The sequence below is a fragment of the Chaetodon trifascialis genome, chromosome 14 (genome assembly GCF_039877785.1).
Source record: "Chaetodon trifascialis isolate fChaTrf1 chromosome 14, fChaTrf1.hap1, whole genome shotgun sequence".
Taxonomy (NCBI): domain Eukaryota; kingdom Metazoa; phylum Chordata; class Actinopteri; order Chaetodontiformes; family Chaetodontidae; genus Chaetodon; species Chaetodon trifascialis.
The window spans coordinates 7,748,751-7,767,901 of NC_092069.1; the positions used below are offsets into that span (position 1 = coordinate 7,748,751).

Below are 19,151 nucleotides of genomic sequence, written 5' to 3' on the forward strand. Positions count from 1 at the left end.
AAAACAAAAAGGCACATCCATGTCTTTATTGTTGAAGTAGTTATTATTATAGAGCTGTTTGGTAGCAAACATGCAATCTGGATGTAGAGCCCTTACATACAAAGTGGACAAGGCTGTATAAATAATATAATGTGCACTGTATGGCATGTAAAATATATACTGTGTATATTTATATGTATAAAACATGCTTCTTGGTTAAAGGAGAGCACTCAGAGTCAGTACACACATACGCACACACACACAGTTACTCTCCACTTGCTATATAAGCCACATACACATAACAATGTGCCCAAACTCAGAGTTTGGTTACTTTTAATACAAAAATATCAGGACAAACACTTTTAGAAAAACTTTCAATGGACTAGTGCTGCTCAGTATTTTGACTCATGGGATATGATTGCATACCTTCATTGTTTCTGCTTCTTACTGGTAAATTCCCCTCGTTTCATTGTCAAGAAATGACTAAAAATAATAGGTGGAGGCCTGAAAAGGCAAACACATGCAGGTTCACTCGGAGTAGTTGGTGATGAAAGGGGACTTCAGTCAAGTATATTTGGATAGAAGTAATACAATGCCTGCGTGTCGTTTCTGGTAAAGCCCAGATGTACATTCAAACAACAAAAGGAGCCAAGCTCAGATCAGAAAAGCACTAACGGTGCACCCCTTGAATTCAGTAAACATTAACCCTCATAACATGACAGTGCAGGTTTGAAAGATTATGGGATTGTGAGGATCTCATGCCTGGGCCTCCATCTAATGCCATTCAGAGCAGGATTTTGTTCACATAACCGTTACTGTAGTCATACAACTGCAAACCGGTGATTCAGAGCGTGCCCGAGTCAGAAATTTGAATAAGAGGCGCTCAAGGAATTATTTGCTTAAATCCTGGAGAAATCTGACGCTCCCTCCCTCCTTGTTGACTTTCCTAGAAGTCACAGCTCGTTTGCTCAAGTACCTCATTCAAGTTTCTGTGACCCGTGTGGATGCGCACCTGAAAGCAGAATCGTGGGAGGAAGCTACAATCAATATGTTAAAGAGTGTGAATAAGCCAAAGTCCAGACCCTCATCTGGCATCAAGTTCAACAACCTCAGCTGCGTTCAGCCAACAAATTACAGAACTATCTTCTGAGTGTAGTGTTCCCCATTTAACCCTTCATATTGTTCACAATCATTAAACACAAAAATATCTTTTTTTATTATTTGGCCACAAGAATCCCCAAAGGCGGTGAGGAAGAGTTCGAGAGTTTTCCTGTTAGGTCCTTCAATCAGACAGTGTGTCCTGGTGAGAAGTGTTGAGGTAAGTGTATCCCCTTCTTGCCAGCCCTGGTTGGGCTTATAAGAGCTCTCTTCTGTTCTGTGGGAGCTGAACGAGCTACTCCAGCTCCCCAGAGACACGTAATTGCTCTAGTCAAGGGCCCAAGAGAAGACTTCAGCTAATATGCTTATAAGCCATCCAGCTGGGTGAAAAGATCACACAGGGGTTGAGAGTTTGATCATTACAGCTTCAATTGGCTGGAAAAGAAGTTCAACAAAAGGGAAAAACAGACTTTGTAACTCTCACAGGCTGAAGCACAACAGGGTGGGTTGTGGAGAAGTGATGTGGAGTTCAGTGTGCTTATCTGCAAACGGAGCTTTGTATTCAGTCTTTGATGGAGGAGGAAACACAGCGCACCAGCCTGACGACACACCACGCTCCCAAGCAAGGTTAACTGGAGGAGGAGGAGAGAGAAACAGATGCATGGTTAGTCTCAGCGAATAGCAACTGTGTGTCCAGAGGCTGAACAGAGGTCAGGTACTAATGGGACTGAAATAATACTAAAGAATCCTGCACTGTACTCACTTATTTTATAATGTTTAGAAAGCTTCTTTGGTTTCTTCAGAGTCAATGTCCTGTGTATAGACCTTCAATAAGACTTTATGGTGTGCAAGAGCTTTGCAGTAATACTACCATCAGAGATAAAGCCTAAGTCTATGGCTTGACTGTAGAATTTGATGTGAGACGTTCTGTTTCTGGCTTTGATAGAAGTCTTAAAAATGCAGCTTTGAAGAGCATCAAACACAGCACGGGTCCAAAATTAATACTTGGCAAAAGTTCAGCCCCTACATAAATTTTGAAAGAAGAAGAAGAAGAAATTTCTATTTTAAGCTGCAAGACAATGGATCTGCTTTGACTTAAAACACCCAGTGACACAACATGTCAGGTGAGCAGCCCACCGTTTACCGCATAGTTAAGAAACCCCAACAAGCACATGCACACCAACACACGTGGACTGAGCCCACCACCACAAGACCGTGTCGGAACATTTAGTGTAAAAAGACGCTTTTTGGTCATAAACAAACATACACACATTCAGGCATAGAGTGCTTTACAGGGAGCCGTCTGGGCAAAGGAAGAACAGGATGGAATAAGTCGTCAATTGTACCAGTGTCCACTGTGGGATTCTTCTCGCCTCATTTTGAAGCCATTTGACCTGCGAGGGCTGAGGTCAGAGGATATAAGGTCACCATGGGTGAGAAATACTTAACAATGTTAACAGGATGATGTGACTGGAGAGCAGCACCTTTACCCTCAGCAGTTTTACAAAGTTTAACCGCTCGTAACTGTTCTGGGTGTCACGTTTCTCAAGGTAGTACAGAATCAGCAGCAGAGGGTCTTGAAACACTTAGCTTTCTTTCATCTATATTCAGATTTGATATCCAGCGTTTCCGTCTCAAATCACAGCAAACTGGGATTGCAGACATGTAAACTGATGCATCGTGGAAACAATGTTCCACTGCCTCTGAAATCAGCACACTACACAGCACACACTGTTACCGTACACAGCCATCAGAAATGAATAGAGGAACAATCGTCATCAATATCATCCAATGCCCAGTGCCAGTCCTGAAGACCATCGTCCTCCAATCTGAAAGGGGAGATGAGTTTTGATGGCCAGGTAACACTTACACATACAATCTGGTATCCATGAATGAAGTTTTCATGTTAAAGAGATTGAGGTGGAACAAAAGGGGAGATGGTGAGACACACAGCAAAACTGACCGGAGGAGAAACTAAAAACAGCCTCTCATTTTCTGCAGGCTTATGTACGCGGACAACAAAGCTCCACAGCTGACTAACTGTCTGCACTTCAAAAACACTTCTCACAGACGCTGCGGTGAATTCAAGATACAAGGACGACTTTTATTCTCTACAAGAACGGCTCCACGGCATAAACACAACAGGCTTTGGGGCTTCACAGCATTAGCTGTCGCACAGAAATGTCAGCATTGCTTTTGTTAGATTTGGTACCTCTGGATGCTCTAAAGATGAGAGCAAACCTGGGGTTATTGGACTGAACTGGCCCAGATCGAATGGTGGCCAATTTTCAATATTTAAATCCAAAACAAGTATAATTACTTTCACAACCCCATTACCAAAAGAGTTGAGACTATTCTGAATTTGATGCAGGAACATGTTTCAGACAGGAGCAACTTAAGAGTGGGAAATCATGAATCGTGTTGGTTCAAAGTAAATATGCAAAACAAGGTCATTTTCTTTAAACTGATACCATCAGACCAGTAGACCAGACACTTTCTGCAAAAGTGCACTCTCATTCAACCTGTGCTTTTCATCAGATAAAGAGGAGAGAAAAGTTCAAATGACATAAAAATATATTGGTTTTGGCAAGACCAGAATGGTGTTCTCTACAATCTGATGTCTAAGTGTAAGGTAGATAAGTTTTTAGTCAACTAAGGCTAAATATGATAAAAACTAACACAGACATTTGACATATGTTGATAAAATCAACACAACCACACTGTTCCCTTCCTCTTGATCCATAACAGCAGTTAGTTTGCTGGTTCAGCCAGTTTATCACACACTGGGCCAATTTAGAGAAACACTCTTCAGGCTCTACAGAAAAGAGGAATCCCACTTTGTTTGTATTTGTGGTTAAATTTATGATGCTATGGATGTGGCTCCAGCAGCTGCAGTACTCTTTACTCCTTCTATTAGCATTAGCTGAAGAAGCATTGTGAAGCCACAAGCAGATTTGAGCCAGCGATGCTTCCATCAGATGCTTTTGACATGTGTGACCAATGCACTCTAAACGACAGGTAGAAACTGGTTAGTTTGATACTAAAGCTGTGTTGATGTTTGGTAAGACCACTGAGACGTCCGCTTCATCTCGACGTCTCTGGTGTAAAATCCAAACTAACCAAAATATTGTTGCAGAAAATTACATTTTCACTTCCTCGTCTCCAATGCTCAACACTTTGCTAGGCAATAGCAAACAGCTAACAGCTGAAATTGCTAATCACCATAGCAACTGGTCCAATCCTTAAACGTTAGTAGTGAGTAAACTCTTTCCTAAGTTAGAAATTACATTTAACTCGGTTGAAGTCGGGTGTAGCTGAGGCAGCTCAGTGCTGGAGTTCAGAAGTACAGTAGCTTCAAAACAACGCTCGACCAACACAACCAACTCCGTTCACTGCTCAAACACAATCCCTGCTTGTAGTTATTGTTCCATCCACTATAAAAGTGTCACAGCCTTGAGCCTGAGCCAGCCCCAGCTGAGGGTGTGTCGACTCGCGCTGTGGTCTCAACCACAGGTGGTCAAATACATGATGCATAATGCTGTATCATAATACAGCTGAGCCTTTCTCTGAGGATCCGTCATCTTTCTGGGGCTCTGTCCTCCACAGAAAACCAGGGCATACTACATCGCAATGCCTGAGTAAGTACAGACGATGACAGGCTTTTTTTTTTAGCTCGTTCCTAAAGAAACACTGCTCAGTCATGACCTCTGGTCTGCTTCGCTACCTGCTCTTGCTGTTGGGGAGCTGTCGGCTGGGCCTCCTCATGGACTGGCTGGGCTGGACCTTCATGGAGGCGCGTGGCGAGGAGCGTGCAAAGTGTTCTGGCGGCGGAGGCTTCTTGGGAATCTTCTTGACCAGTCGGCTCACCCACTTCTGCTGCTCCTCCTGGGATATGGCCAGTAGCAGCAGGTTCTTGGCCGTCGACACGTCATAGTTCACTGGTGGGAGAGGGGTGCAATTTTCAGGTATGGTCTTCAGTTATTTTTACGAGGAACATTGGTGTGACTGACAATTCACAATTTCATTTTCACATCCTAAAGCTGCACCAATAAACCTGTTTCCTCATAAACCATCAGCTCGTATGTGAACGGAGCACCCCACCTTTGCATGGAGCGATGATCTCCTCCTTCTTGTCCATGTGGTCCTTGTGGCACTTGATGTGGCAGCGCCGGCACTCGAGAGCCGGCGGCGGCTTGAACATGTTCCACAGCGGCTTGGTGCACGCCTCGCAGTTGGTGGGGAAGTGGTAGAGCGTGGGGATGAACTCGTGGCCCTTGTGGCAGATGTAGCTGGACTTCTCTCCAATGGCCAGTGGCTCCTCCGGCTCCTTTTTGCTCTCGCCCTCATTGGCATAAAGAATCTGGAAAGTTGACAGAGAATGAGGATCAAGGATTTGTGCTTTTGACACTCAACAAACAGAAGTTCAGATTTTCAATAATCGAACCATTTAAGCAGCGCTGAAACATACCTGGAATATCCTGGGAATCTCTTTGGCGTCAGCACGGTACACATCTGTTTGAGTGACAGGCCTCACGTGGAAGAGTTTGCTGCGTGAAGAAAATAAGATAAAGTCCCCAAAATGCCCCCACAGGACACCATGAACTCACAAACAAACTGAAACTGACATGAGTCCTCTCAGCAGAGCTGGATCAGCTGTTGTACTCACTCTATATCAAGCACCATGTAGGGAATGGACTGCTCTTTGTCTTGCTCGTTGTTGTAGAAGAGAATCTTCTTGCTGCTCACTACAACATACTACAGCGACACGACAGACACGGTAAGTTTATGCCGATCAAGGAGAGACTGTTACATCACCATCATCAGACCAGATTCATGCTCTGTACCTTTTTCTCCCATCCAAACTTTTTGGTGTTGTTTCTCACAGGGAGAGAGAGCCAGCCCTCCAGCCTCGTTTCTGGGTGGGACAGAGAGACGTGGAGCTTAAAATATGTCCGCATAATGATAATCTGTCAAAGTTAAGAGTGAAATATATTTTCCAACCAACAGAAATAGCTGCCTTCTTTTCACACCACATTTACATTCACGCCCCGTGGTGGAGCTCTCACCTGTGTATGCATCGTCAGCATCAAACTCCGGGCCGCTGTTGACGCTGGCAGAGTCCAGGGATTGAACGCTGAGTGACTGCAGGAGGTTCCTCAGCTGCTCGATGTCACTGTCCTTACTGTCCAGAGCCATCTGCAGCTCGATACGCATCTGGCTCTCATCTGACAGTTGCTGCAAATAAAATAATAAACAACCGAAGAAACGCAGTCCAGTCAAAGATACTGAAGGAGAGAAGACACATGCTGGCCCAGCCTAGAGAAACTGTGAAGGGGGAACCAGTCTTCCACGTTTGCAGCCCAAAATGACATTATTAATGAGGAATGATTAGACATGACAGGAAATCAAAGAGCATGTGACCGCTCTACTCACCGCCTGCATTTCGTTGATCTCTTTCTGGTATTTGATGATGGAGCTGTTGAGCTTTTCCTTCTCCGACCTGAGCTCCAACTGCAGCTTCCTGTTCTCCTTCTCCTTCCGCCGCATGTCTGTGTCGTTACCGCGGCGACTGCCTCCGCCACGAACCTCCTTCCTGTTCATGATCTCTGCCAGCTTATTGACAGCCTGTAGACCGACAGCAGTTGATGCTTTAGCTTGTTGTCAGAGTCGTCTAGTTGTAAGACAACCTTAAGACCTGATGGGAGGGGGTTTCCTGGAGAAATGACCCAGATCCAGAAGGTCCTCTCTAAAATGTAGCTCTTAATTTTAAAGTAAAACCCCTACTGTCACTTTGCTGACGTCTGAAGACAGACTTACCTGAGTTTTCAGCGTCCTCTCTGACTGCAGCTGCTTCTCGAACGCCTGCTTCATCTGGCTGATCTGCTGCTCCCAATCCTTCGACTTCTCTGATTCTGAAAAGACACAAAAATGATGATGATAAATGTTAACCCGGACAACATTTTGCTCATGATAAAAATACAATCTGAAACATTTTACCTTCCACAGCCTCACTCAGTTTGTTGTTCAGCTCCTCCTTCTCATTGGCGAGGTTAGCAACATCACTGGTCAGGGTCCTATTGGCTTCCTCCAGCTGCAAAGGGAAGGAAATTCTGTCATGTTCACCATGTTATGGCAATCATGAGCGCTGTCTCAGCTGTGTGCCACTGCCCCCTGTTGTCCAACCTGAACTGATTCAGTCTGTTTTCATGCTGCCTTCATTTAACTTGAGAGTACACTGGACTTGCACTTTGCTGTAGCACATCATATGGCATTAAATGAGGCAAACTATCGTGCATCTTATGTGATGAGCAGCTGTTTCTCCCACACCTAAAAAAAGTTGTTAGAAACTAGCTACAAAACAAAACCCTATGACATCATCTGGATTCAACATATTAACTGGAAGGGAAAGTTGATGCCACTCACTGAGCTGATGGTGATATCCTTCTCAGCTAGCTCCTGACGATGGCGGGCCATCATCTCCTTCAGCTCCAGCTCCTTCATTATCTTCTCCTTCTCCAGGTCTGAGTACTGCTCCTCAGCGATGGAGCGCGCAAGCTGCTCTGAGTCAGCCTTTGTCAGTGTGATCTCGAGCTGAGCTGCCAATGAACCTCTGGAAGACATTAAAAATAAAAAAAATTAAAAAATGAAAGGCTGTACAACTACTCATTACAAACCCAGAATAAAAATGTCTCATCCAGAGATGAACTGACTGCTACTTCCTCAAAGAACAGCTTTTTTATTTGCACTGATTTTTAAGCAGATGAGAAGAAGAAGAGCATATCTGGATCATATTTCCAAACAGCTAAGCCACCTCTCCTCCTCGAGCTCCTGGAGAGACTGCTGCACATCTTTGTAGAGCTTGTTCCTCTCCTCACACTCTTCCTTCAGTTCACGAACTTGGGTCTTATACAGAGTCTGGAACACACAGCACACAATTCAAACACACTTTGCACTCTCAGATAGTTAGTGAACTCACACTGTGATGTGCAGTGGGATTTCTTATCATTCATCTTCTCTGTTCCTCAATCATGAACCAAATGATTTCATCTTCTCTTTACTCAGTCGTGCGCATTCACTACCTTAAAGCCAAATGATTAACTATGTCATTTGATTAGGTGTATGTATGCGTTATTCTGCTCACCACGACACCACGTATGTACTCATCTACAGATTAAGGGAAGATCAAAGCTGCTGACTGACCATTGTCCTGACTGAACAACACATTATGACATGCCTATTACACTGACATTGTTCTGATGGTAATGTCAGCCTATTTACAAGATAATGTATTGTATATAACCTGCCAACTTTCCACGTTCTGGGCTCTCTTCTCGCCCTCTCACACTCGAGAAGGCAGGGAGGAGAAACTCCCAGAAAGACAACGAACGACTTTGTGCTTTTCAAAACACAAGTGCCAGAAGAGATGCACCTCATGAATTCAGCCTCCGACTGCTGTAATTTCCCACCAAGAAGACTAAAGTTTCATGCAGGCCAAACCCTTCCTGAGACCACGTGATGTTTATATTCTAAAAATACGTGTAGATGAATTAATGGATGTCCACTGAATGGTGAACGCTGATTTCTTTATCAGCTATTCAATAAACACGACTGAAATGAAAGGAATGCTGTTCTGGTGACACATAACAGCCCACACACACACACCCAGCGAACAAGATGCAGAACCATAATGTGCTGCTTAGTCATTTTACATCCACGTTTGTATCACACACAGATCAGAAGAAAGACTCACAGAAAAATACTGTTCAGCTTCTAACTGGTCCTGCAGTTCCTTCATTTGCCCGTCTGTGTCCTGTCTTTCTCTGTAGGCACAAATGGAAACAAATTCTATTCGTCTCTGTGTGTCAGAATACGAAGCTTTGCGTGTGAATGCTAGAGAAAAGTCAAACAAAATGTAAACGGACTTGCGCAGCTCTTGGTTCTGTTTCTCCAGGCTGCGTTTGATGTCCAGCAGGTGATTCATTTCCTGCTTGAGTTGCTTCTCGGAGGCTCGCAGAGAACTGAGCTGCTGGTTCTGGGCCTTCAGGTCGTTCTGAGTCAGGTTCCGCTTCTGGGTCTCCTGCTCGATCTTCAGCGTCAGGTTCTTCACCTGGAAGGATGGGAAGAAATGCAGAGGGGCAGAAAAATATGACGAGGCTGCTGTTTCTGTTGCTTAGAGTGTCACTTTTGCTTTTGTTATTGTTTTGCCTGCACTCAGTGTTTTTGTAAATTGCTGCTGAATTACTGTCATTCCTCTACAGCTCACAAGTGACACATTGTTATATTAGCCACAGGATGTGTTTCTCTAGGTGGCATTTAATGTGTAAACACACACTTCGGCGTTCCCCGGCACAGACTATAAACATTCACTCACCTCCTCAGTTAGCCGGTCCTTGTGTCTGCGCAGCTCATCGAGTTTCTGCAGAGCCTGTTTATAGTCACAGTCCATCATGCTGCTGTGCTTCTCCAGCTCAAGTATTCTGTTCTCCAACCGAAGTTTGGCTGCTCGCTCCTCCGCCAGTTTCTGCTCCAACTCTGGATGGGAGTCATTTATTTATGTCAATGTATTTTCCACATGTTTGAGTAATCAATAGTGAAGTATGGACAGCTTTAATAAGAAACTTGTGTACTTGTAGTGATGCATTAGGAGCTGGCTGGTGAAATCAGAGATGTCTGTCGCTGCTGCATTATTTCACAAAGTTCAAATCCCCTCACAGAATCTAATGTGCAATGTTCCAAACCAGCACAGACAGACGGCTGGAGTAAACAAGGAAAAACAGGGTTGCTGCAGTTTACCCTTCATGGACTCTGACTTGGCGCCCTCAATGGTTACTTTGATCTTGCTCTTGTCTGCCAGCAGTGCCCTGGTGGCCTTATGAGACGCCTCCTCCTGCTCCAGCTCCTGCTGCAGCACCTTCAGCTTGTAGGTCAAATCGATCTCCTTGTTGCTCATCTCCTGCACGAAGAAAGCAAACCCAATGAAAGCCAAGGAACAAAACTCAGCCAGCCACCGCACCTCCAATAACATCATGATGTGAAGGCAAACGCTGCACTCAAATTAACATAATCTGAAATCGGTATCGAAGAATTAAAACAGTGAATGATTACAGTGCATCACTAAGTACTCATCCGTATTGTTCAGCACGGCTCTTCTCTATAGTCCTTAAAACTTCAGGATCGATACACCCTTTGAATTATTCAGTAAACTAAATGGACATCACTTGCTGATCTATGTAAGTACTTGGAAGATTACGATTGTAATTGTCAGTTGAACAAATGATCTCTAAAGAGCGAGGCTTTAAGTCTGTTACAGAGCCGGCCTCTTACATCAGCCTGTCCTCCGCTGTGATGCTCCTACTGCAGCAAACCATGTTACCAGAAAAACACTGGACCAAATGCCATAACTAACGATGTTAACGATGTATACTGGTGCCAGAAAACCTACGGCAAAGTACTTAGAAGGAGAATCATCATGTTTATTTTATCTCTGCAGTTCAGGATGTCTAAATTAACCCACACCGACAACCTGTCTTAGGCTAAGAAGAAGATGGTGATGGGCTAATTCCGGAACGGGCTAATCTACCTACTTTGTGTAAAGCTGACTCTTTGATTTCAGAGAGCAGCTCAAGGCCAAAAAATGAAGAAGGTGGTAAATATAAAGAGTTCCTAATCAATGAAGAATACAGTATCATCTGAAGTCTGCTCTTCTGGCTCACCTTCTCCAGGTCGGTGTGTTTCTCCTGAAGCTGTCTCTTCTCAGTCTCAGCTTTGGACAGAACCTGTCTCTGCTGACGTGCCTCCTCCTCCAGGGCAGAGATCCGTCCTTCAAGACGAAGCAAAGGGAGTCCTCAGAGGAGCAGGTTTCAAACAGAAAACAACACTTTTTCTTTGTCGCTGTAAGCTCACACACAATGTGCCAAATCACTTTATGTCAGGCTATAATTGCAGTTTGTCTAAAGCCAAAAACAGAGTTAACTGAGGTGTTGACTGAGCAGAAATCTGTCTGTGTTAACTGAGCTGTGTGACCTCACCTCAATTAACACAATCAGATAAAAGCTTTTACATGACAGTTTAAATAGCCTCGGTAGCCGCCTTAATCCGATTAAGGTTGAATTATCAGCCTTGATGATAACATACTCCCTCATACAGTTACATAAAAATTGTGCTGGGGGCTGACCAGTACAACCACAGCCTGCTACTGTTGCACGATCAGCTGCAGTGGAGCAACTGTTTTATTCAAGGGATTGTCTACAGGAGAGATTTTTACTCTACGCTGACAAAAAAGGTTCAAGCCTCGTATCTCTAAATCTCTAAATATATCTAAACAGATTGTTCTTGTTCATATCATAGCTGTGGTGTCTCTGCAAAGCACCTTAAGACGAGCCGGTTTTGATGAAAGCTCTTACAAATAGATTCTATTCTCACACACACACTCACACACACACACACACACACACACACACACACACACACACACACACACACACACACACACACACACACACACACACACACACACACACACACACACACACACACACACACACACACACACACACACACACACACACACACACACACACACACACACACGGTGAGCGTGTTCTTTGCTGAGTGGTTTCTGAAGTGCAAACTTCTTATTAAGGCCTGAAAAGCCTCCTTGGGGCCCTCTGTGTTGTTGTGGTGCTTCGCTCTTGCCCACCTAGCTGCCCTTGTAAATCTGCCATGTAAGCTCCAGAGTGGACTGAATGTAATACCACATTTTGTGTTGTGTGAAACAGAACTTGCACTGCATGAAAATACAGGTAACTCTATGAGCAAACTCTTATGTTTGAAATGAAAACACTAAACTGCAATCCACTCACGCCACTCACCCAATCCTGCAGACCACACTGCTCTATAAATACATATGAATGAGTCAATACATACAAGCTCAAGCTACAAGATCATGGATAGACAGACAGGTACATAAAACCAGACAAAATATGATGTGGTACCTTTGCACTGTTTCCAGACTGTGTATTAAACACTGTGTGTGTCACCCACCCATCAAGTCGCTGATGGTCTCTGAGCCCTGGCTGTGCTCCCTCCTCTCCGTCTCCAGCGCGGCCTGAAGGCTGATGCATTCCTTCTCCAGGCTCAGCTTGCTGCGCTCCAGCAGGCAGCACTTGTCCTGCAGCTCACGCACATTGGCCTCCAGCTGCTGCACCTGCTTGCTGCTCTCTGTCTGGGTTTTACGGAGCCGCGTCGCTGCCTCGGACTCGGCCCGCAGCAGCGTGTTGGCTTCTTCCAGCTGACGGAGACGAGAACGAAAGAAGATCAGTCAGCAGTTTTGTATGCCGGCTAATCACTTTTCTATTTGTTTCTAGAATGTCCTGACAGGCTTAAAGCAACGTATAATACACAATTTAGCTCTCCCCGTTTCAAGGAATTCTACATTTTTCTGAAATATGTTTCTGTCCATCTGACAGCTTATAATATTCATTATTTTTACCAACAATCATTATTGTTTTTTGGTTTTTTTTCACAATAGCAGGTGGCGTTTTAGACAGACCTAACTCTTAGTGACTGACCTGTTTCTGCAGGTGAATGTTCTTCTCATTGGAAATGTGTGAGTTCTGGTTTCTTCTCTTCATGTCGTCCAGCTGGTCACGAAGGCTGTTGACTGCACAACGCAGAGGAACACAGAGCAGCAAGAGTAAAATGTAGAATTCTTGAGAATATAATCAATGCTATACCACAATAGTGCTCAAATATTAATCCTTCATAATCATGTTTTAGTCAATGAGGTGTTTTGTGCTCCTCTGGTTCAGCATGTTCTTCCGCAGTTTGACCAGGTGATGGCAGTATTGTTCACATTATATCAGTCTGCCTGTAAATTTCCACCAAAGCTCTACCACTTCAAATTAAAATCCAAACAAGTAAATTCATACAACAAGCCGTGAACAGAAGACCACCTTTCACTGCATTCCATATTAACTGCATGCAAAAGTAAAACTTTATGATCCTCTCAGCCAAAAAGGAAGCGTGTCACTGCATTTAAACATGATATCAAAACATTTGGTGCCTTTTCTTAAACAATCTCTATCAATGTCTCACTCTGAACATTATAGAAAATCATTCTATTGGGCAACAGGACTGTGAATTCAATGTCATATTAGCATATTCACATATCATGTAGAATGTAGAATAAGCGTGTGTTAAAATGTGTGTCTCGCGTCACCTTCATTCTCCAGGCAGCGCTTCCTGTCAGCCTCACTCTCGGCCTTGCGGTGGCTCTCCAGGCTCTTGTGCTGCAGCAGGGCTTTCTCTCTCTCTAGCTGCCTCAGACTGGACTCCAGATTCTTTCTGCCGCTCACCTACGCTCAATCATTAAATAGTTATAGTTAATAATGTTCGACACGTCCTATAGGGCCAGTTTCACGGTGCTGTAATTCCATAATTCGCTTTAGAAGAAGTTGTTCCTGAGAATCTAATCACAGCTCAACACAAATCCAGTCCCCATGGACATTTTAATGTGGCTATTAGAATTCAGCAGGCGCTCCAGCTGAACCTCACTGGATATGACACGCTGGCATTCAACTGAAACATACGTCAGTGAGAAATCATTATTCTGACTTAAATAGGTTTTGGGATATGCCTTAAAAATGTGTGAAAAAGAGGGAACTTATACAGTCCTGGAGGGGAAACCAGGTCATTGCACCAGCAAATAATAAAAGTAGGACAGAGCCAAGAATATGCAAGTGATCTCCAACACTAATAAGTGTCTGTGGTGCGGATTCACCGTCCACTGTTGTTTCAGGCTGATTGGCTTACCTCTTCCTCGAGTTCTTTGGAGATTTTGTCGAGGCGGCTGGTGACAGCTCTGCAGACAGAACACAGGACAGCATGTACAAGAGCTTTGACAGTGATGGTAACTGTTCTCAGGTCTGCCAGCGGGGCAGCACGAGGGAAAGGTGTCATTGCTACTTAATGCTTCCACAGCTCCTGTACCTGCATTTCTGCTCCACCTCATCTTTGACCTGCTTCTCGTTATTCAGCTGCACCTCCAGGTGACGCAGTTTCTTCTGCAGCGCTGCCGACTGCGGAGAGAGAACAACCAACCAATCGCACGTCCCGGTGAATTAAAGGACGAGTTCAAAAGTTCACAAACTGTCTTTACTACCACTGTGTTATAATGAAATTGAAAAATCATTTTTCATTTGTTGACTTGAACATGGAGGATAAAGTGATTCAAATTTCTGGAGATTAAATTTTTCTACATGTTAGAGATGAAAATGATTAAAGTAAATATAAAGCTCACAAAGCTCAACACTTTAAGAATTAAGGCTAGTTTAGCAGCGCGTCAACAGGGGATGTCAAGCTGCAAATCAAAGCTGGGCCTTTGTTGTCCTCCTCCAAAAGGGTAGTTGACTGTTTAGACTGTTCACTTAGGACTGAAGTCAATGAGAGCTTAGCATTTAGCTCAGCTTCTTACAATCAAAGCTGCTTAAGTCTTTCTGTGCGGCTAAGAACACTGAAACTCTAACAAAGTGCAAATAAATCACGGGATCAGGAAAATAAATCCTTTTCTGAGTCATTTCCATCATAATCCTTAATGTCTTACAGCACGAAGCTGGACTGATCGCAATGTCAACAGGCCTGTTCTGTGTGGGCATGTAAACTGACGCCTGGCTTATTTATTTCCTGAGGAGCTCAAGGTGCACCTGGCACTTATTGTGTGTTGAAGTGAAAGCACCAACCTCTCCTTTCGAATTGTCGTGAGTCACCGAGGTATTGTTCGAAGCATTCAGTAACCTGACAAAGGAAACAAACAAAATCAACACAAAGTCAAGACCACAGCAGAGAGCTGAGGTAGAAACTATCTTTTGTGTATGTAGAAGTGTCCTGGAGATTACAGGAGGCCGCTAGAAAAACAGGCGACTTACTGGTCTTCTTTGAAGTAAGTGAAGCCAACAAAGGGCAGCTGGTTTCCAACAAAGGCCTTAGGTGTGGGGAAAGTTTCTACGTCGCCTTTGTCTTCTTCAATCTCATCAAAATTGCTGGTGTCTATGTCGCTGCTCAGCTCTGGGACCACCGGGGCAACCGCTGAGGAAGGAGTGAGAGAGGGGAAGAAAGGAAACATGTGAATTGCTGGAATTAAAGGAAGTGCTGTATAAACAAAACTTTGGATTTTCGGTCTAATAAATTATTTGATCTCGCACTCAGATACGGTGTTTAGTGTTCGAGTCATACAAAAAGGCTTGTGTTATTGGCTCAGGTGAAGCTGCTTGTTGAACTGCAGTGATACTGACTGCCTCTGATGGTGTCGAAGGTCCACAGGTCGTTCCTGAAGAAAGGGTGTCGCTTGATTTCCTCCACGCCGTTTCTGCCCAATCGCACCTCCCTCAAAACAAAGAGAGCGAATGAGTCGAGAGCAAAGGCCAAATGTGCCCTTTGCCCTCCAGCGAGCAGTATCAGCAGCGACAGGCAAACATGACCTACTGAGATGTATTCTGGTCTGAAAGTTATTAGAAGTGAGCAAATTAAAAGCCCAGCAAAATACACAGAGTGATTTCCCTCCACAATAAACCAGCAGTAAACAGAAGTGTGCTGTGTGCGGCTCATAGCAAAAACATGTTATGTAATGTCTGAGTGCTGCAGTATGAGCCTGTAACTCTTCCTACCTGTCAGTCAGGAAGGCACAGATGATATTCTTGGCATCTTTGGAGATCTCCACATCATCCGGGAAGTTGAGGGAGTTTTTATGGTCCATGATCTTACTGTAGGTTCCCACCAGAGAATCCGCGTAGAACGGCGTGTCACCTAACAGCGAATAAAGAAAGCTCGCTGTCGTGAACTGCACGGGAACAGTGGAACCAACGTGCATTTACAGAACAGGATGAGGAACACCATTCTCAGAAAAACACCTCTCCACTGTCGTTTTGTAAAATCACTTCATTAGCTGTTCACTGACCAACGAGCATCTCGAAGATGAAGACCCCAACGGACCACCAGTCACACTCTCTCCCATAATAGCCATCGCCTCCCTGGGATTTCAGCACCTCAGGAGAGATGTAGTCCGGGGTCCCGACAGCTGTGTCGCAGTGCACCATGCCGGTCTGCAACACAGATCCACCAATCAAATATCCTTCCAAATCTTACACAGCATGTTTTGACATCACAGCCCAGGATCAGGTTTTTTGTCTCATCTTAAGACAGTAGATAATTATTAATCTAAACAGAGGCAGTTCAAGAGACGTGTCAGCAGGAATCAAAGCTTGCTCTTTGACTGAATAAACCTCCTCTTAAGAGTGTCAATATTTTACTCAGCCATTTTTTGGAATCGTAACAGACTTGGTGTTTACAAAAAAAACTGACTCCTTCGCCTTTCCAGTAAAAGAAACAAACTGGAGGCAGAAGGAACACAGCATGCTACCGCACTTAAGTTTCAATGACTCACAGAGTCCATCTTCATACACGTGCCGAAATCGGCCAGCTTGAGGTGCCCGTGTCTGTCCAGCAGCATGTTGTCTGGCTTGACGTCCCGATGGATGAAGCCCATGGAGTGAATGGCGTCCAGGGCCATCACCACCTCTGCTGTGTAGAACTTGGCCCACTTCTCCGGCACGTCGTAGGTGCTGGTGAGGTTGACTAGGTCCCCTCCTGGCATGTACTCCATCACCATGTAGAGGTAGTGCTCATCTTGGAAGGCACAGCACAACTAAACAAGCCAAACGCAAGCTCTCATGAGCCATTTGGTAAAAGTGACACACCAATAGCTGAAAGTACCAATCTATTTGCTGTAGCTAAATGGATTTCTGTTACGTTATTTGAATAATTCATAAATGAACACAAAGAATTTCTTTTAAAATGTAATAAGTCTGCTCTAAAACTGTATCTTAGACTTTTCAAAAGAAAAAAGAAGAACTCAATTCAAAATGGTATTACACAATTAATCAACAACATAAGATGCTGCACAGCAATAATACGCCATCTTTCAGAGTATTATTGTGGAAGCACCAGATAGAGTCATCAGAAGCTGAGCAGTAAATTAAATGTGGCACCTGCACGACCCAAGGACTGTTGGCAAAGGCCATGATGTCCCTCTCTTCCCAGAAGAAGGCCGAGTCTGAGCGCTTGATCATCTCAAACTTGCTCAACAGCTTCATGGCGTAGACCTTCTGAGATGCTTTATGTCGGACCTGAAGGGTGGTGAGAGCCAGTTTTTAAGGGTTGAAAAAAAGAATTTGAGATTCACACTACTGAGTCTTTTATCCTGAGACACATTTTGGCCAAACAGTGAATTACAGGCTACATAAAACTGCAAATTACATGAAAAAGAAACAACAAAATAATGACTGCATTTACAATGTCCATCAGCAGACTCCATGTTTTATATTCAGTGCTGTTGAGTAAATGTACATTTTGCATTCTCAAAGGTTTCAACTAGACTTAAGAGGCACTGCATCATTTCGAAACACTTAGAATTACAACGCATGTATGTGTTGTCTTTCAGAAAAGCAAGATTTGATCACTCTCCAGACCTCTTGTTAGTGGCAGCTGCAAGTGAAAACCAACACTCACCAGTTGGACTTCACCAAACGCTCCTCGACCGATCACTTTAACTCTGTCAAAGTCTTCAGACTTCATCTGGAGGTCTCGAGTCTGTCGAATGACTTTCTCATCTGAGTATAAAGAGAATAAAGGATCAACATATAATGCTGTGAACTGACCGCAATAACAAACCTCAGCTACACACAAAGGTGAATATGCTCTACCTCCCTCTGTCCCACACAAAATCTACTCACATCTGTTTAAGAAGGTTTCGATGTTTTTGTTCTTGCGGAGTGCAGGGTAGTCTAAGTCTAAGACCAGGGCGTTTATGGAGTCCTAAACAGAGAGAAAGAACAATTAATCAACAGTCAGCACCAACAGAAAACATGGAGCTAAGGGCATCCTTGACAGCTACACTGTAAGGCCAAAAGTCAGTGGACACCTGAGCATCACACCTACAGTTTGCTGGATATCCTATTCTAAAATCATGAGCATTAATATGCACTTGGACCACACTTGGTGGCTAAAATGGCCACCACTCTTCTGGGAAGTCTTTCCATAACACTTTGGACTGTGTATGAGGAAACTTGTGCCCATTCAGTCAAAAGAGCATCTGCGAGGCAAGCGGCGTTCGAATTCCTCCAAAAGGTGTTTAATGGGGTTGAGGCCGGGGCTCTGCGCAGGCCAGTCGAGTTCTTCAACACCAAACTCGTCTCACCATGACTTTATGGACCTTGCTTTGTGCACAGAGAAACAGCTGTGCTGGAACAGAGAAGGGCCTTCCCCAAACTATTGCCACAAAGTTGGAATCGTTGACTTGGCTAAAACATCTTTGCATGCTATACATAAAGGAGACCCTTAAGGGGCCTGAAAACTGTCCCAGACCATTCCACCTCCATCAAACTTTGTAGGTAGCTTTCTCCAGGCCTCCGCCAAACCCAGATTTGTCCATCAGACAAGTGTGATTCACGACTCCAAAGAAAACATTTCCACTGCTCCAGAGTCCAGTGGTCGTGTGCGTTGCACTACTCCAGCTGATGCTTGGCCTTGCACAAGATAATGCGAAGCTAGCGTGCAGTGGCTCAGCCATGGAAACCCATTTCATGAAGCTCCAGACACACAGTTCATATGCTGATGTTGCTTCCAGCTCTATGAGCTCTATGAGTTTGTGTGGTCTACTACTTCCTGCTGCTGCTTTTGCTCCTTGGCACTTCCACTTCATAATAATGGTCCTTAAAACAAAAAATGGTCCTTAAAGCATGATCTAGTTGGGCATAAATTCCACAAACTGACTTCTGGCAAAGTTGGCATCCTATGATGGTGCCACATTTAAAGTGACTGATCTCTTTCCAACCCATCAAAATTCTAAATGTTTGTAGAGATTTAATGGCCGGTACTGGATTTCATGCACCCGTTAGCAATGTGTGAGGCTAGAATTAGCTGAGCTCAATAATAAGTAAGGGTGTTCACTGACTTTTGGCCATTTAGTGTATCTGCAAACTTTTGTGCACCTCACTGAAACCATGTATGATGTTAACAAT

At 44.2% G+C, this 19,151-nt stretch overlaps 1 protein-coding gene across 3 annotated transcripts in view; it reads right to left on the reverse strand.

Annotated features, from left to right (window-relative positions):
- Nucleotides 1-10: 10 nt before the first annotated feature.
- rock2a (rho-associated, coiled-coil containing protein kinase 2a) overlaps nucleotides 11-19,151 on the reverse strand; it is a 34,565-nt gene continuing 15,424 nt past the window's right edge. The window contains exons 2-32 of one of the 3 annotated variants that reach the window (XM_070978818.1): nucleotides 17,865-17,946; nucleotides 17,641-17,741; nucleotides 17,121-17,258; nucleotides 16,517-16,777; nucleotides 16,031-16,175; nucleotides 15,741-15,879; nucleotides 15,369-15,460; nucleotides 15,003-15,162; nucleotides 14,817-14,871; nucleotides 14,068-14,156; nucleotides 13,891-13,939; nucleotides 13,298-13,433; nucleotides 12,648-12,739; nucleotides 12,121-12,367; nucleotides 10,791-10,897; nucleotides 9,871-10,030; nucleotides 9,449-9,609; nucleotides 9,000-9,184; nucleotides 8,828-8,897; nucleotides 7,889-7,992; nucleotides 7,501-7,687; nucleotides 7,075-7,168; nucleotides 6,895-6,989; nucleotides 6,511-6,702; nucleotides 6,144-6,312; nucleotides 5,922-5,992; nucleotides 5,744-5,832; nucleotides 5,546-5,624; nucleotides 5,179-5,437; nucleotides 4,802-5,015; nucleotides 11-1,709 (exon numbers count right to left, since the gene is read on the reverse strand). In XM_070978818.1, the coding sequence (XP_070834919.1) occupies nucleotides 1,706-1,709; nucleotides 4,802-5,015; nucleotides 5,179-5,437; nucleotides 5,546-5,624; nucleotides 5,744-5,832; nucleotides 5,922-5,992; nucleotides 6,144-6,312; nucleotides 6,511-6,702; nucleotides 6,895-6,989; nucleotides 7,075-7,168; nucleotides 7,501-7,687; nucleotides 7,889-7,992; nucleotides 8,828-8,897; nucleotides 9,000-9,184; nucleotides 9,449-9,609; nucleotides 9,871-10,030; nucleotides 10,791-10,897; nucleotides 12,121-12,367; nucleotides 12,648-12,739; nucleotides 13,298-13,433; nucleotides 13,891-13,939; nucleotides 14,068-14,156; nucleotides 14,817-14,871; nucleotides 15,003-15,162; nucleotides 15,369-15,460; nucleotides 15,741-15,879; nucleotides 16,031-16,175; nucleotides 16,517-16,777; nucleotides 17,121-17,258; nucleotides 17,641-17,741; nucleotides 17,865-17,946 (4,026 nt within the window). In that variant the 3' untranslated portion in view covers nucleotides 11-1,705. Of the gene's footprint in view, nucleotides 1,710-2,286; nucleotides 2,481-2,717; nucleotides 2,907-4,801; nucleotides 5,016-5,178; nucleotides 5,438-5,545; nucleotides 5,625-5,743; nucleotides 5,833-5,921; nucleotides 5,993-6,143; nucleotides 6,313-6,510; nucleotides 6,703-6,894; nucleotides 6,990-7,074; nucleotides 7,169-7,500; nucleotides 7,688-7,888; nucleotides 7,993-8,827; nucleotides 8,898-8,999; nucleotides 9,185-9,448; nucleotides 9,610-9,870; nucleotides 10,031-10,790; nucleotides 10,898-12,120; nucleotides 12,368-12,647; nucleotides 12,740-13,297; nucleotides 13,434-13,890; nucleotides 13,940-14,067; nucleotides 14,157-14,816; nucleotides 14,872-15,002; nucleotides 15,163-15,368; nucleotides 15,461-15,740; nucleotides 15,880-16,030; nucleotides 16,176-16,516; nucleotides 16,778-17,120; nucleotides 17,259-17,640; nucleotides 17,742-17,864; nucleotides 17,947-19,151 lie in introns of those variants that run through there. The other 2 variants (XM_070978822.1, XM_070978819.1) reach the window with 2 other exon arrangements.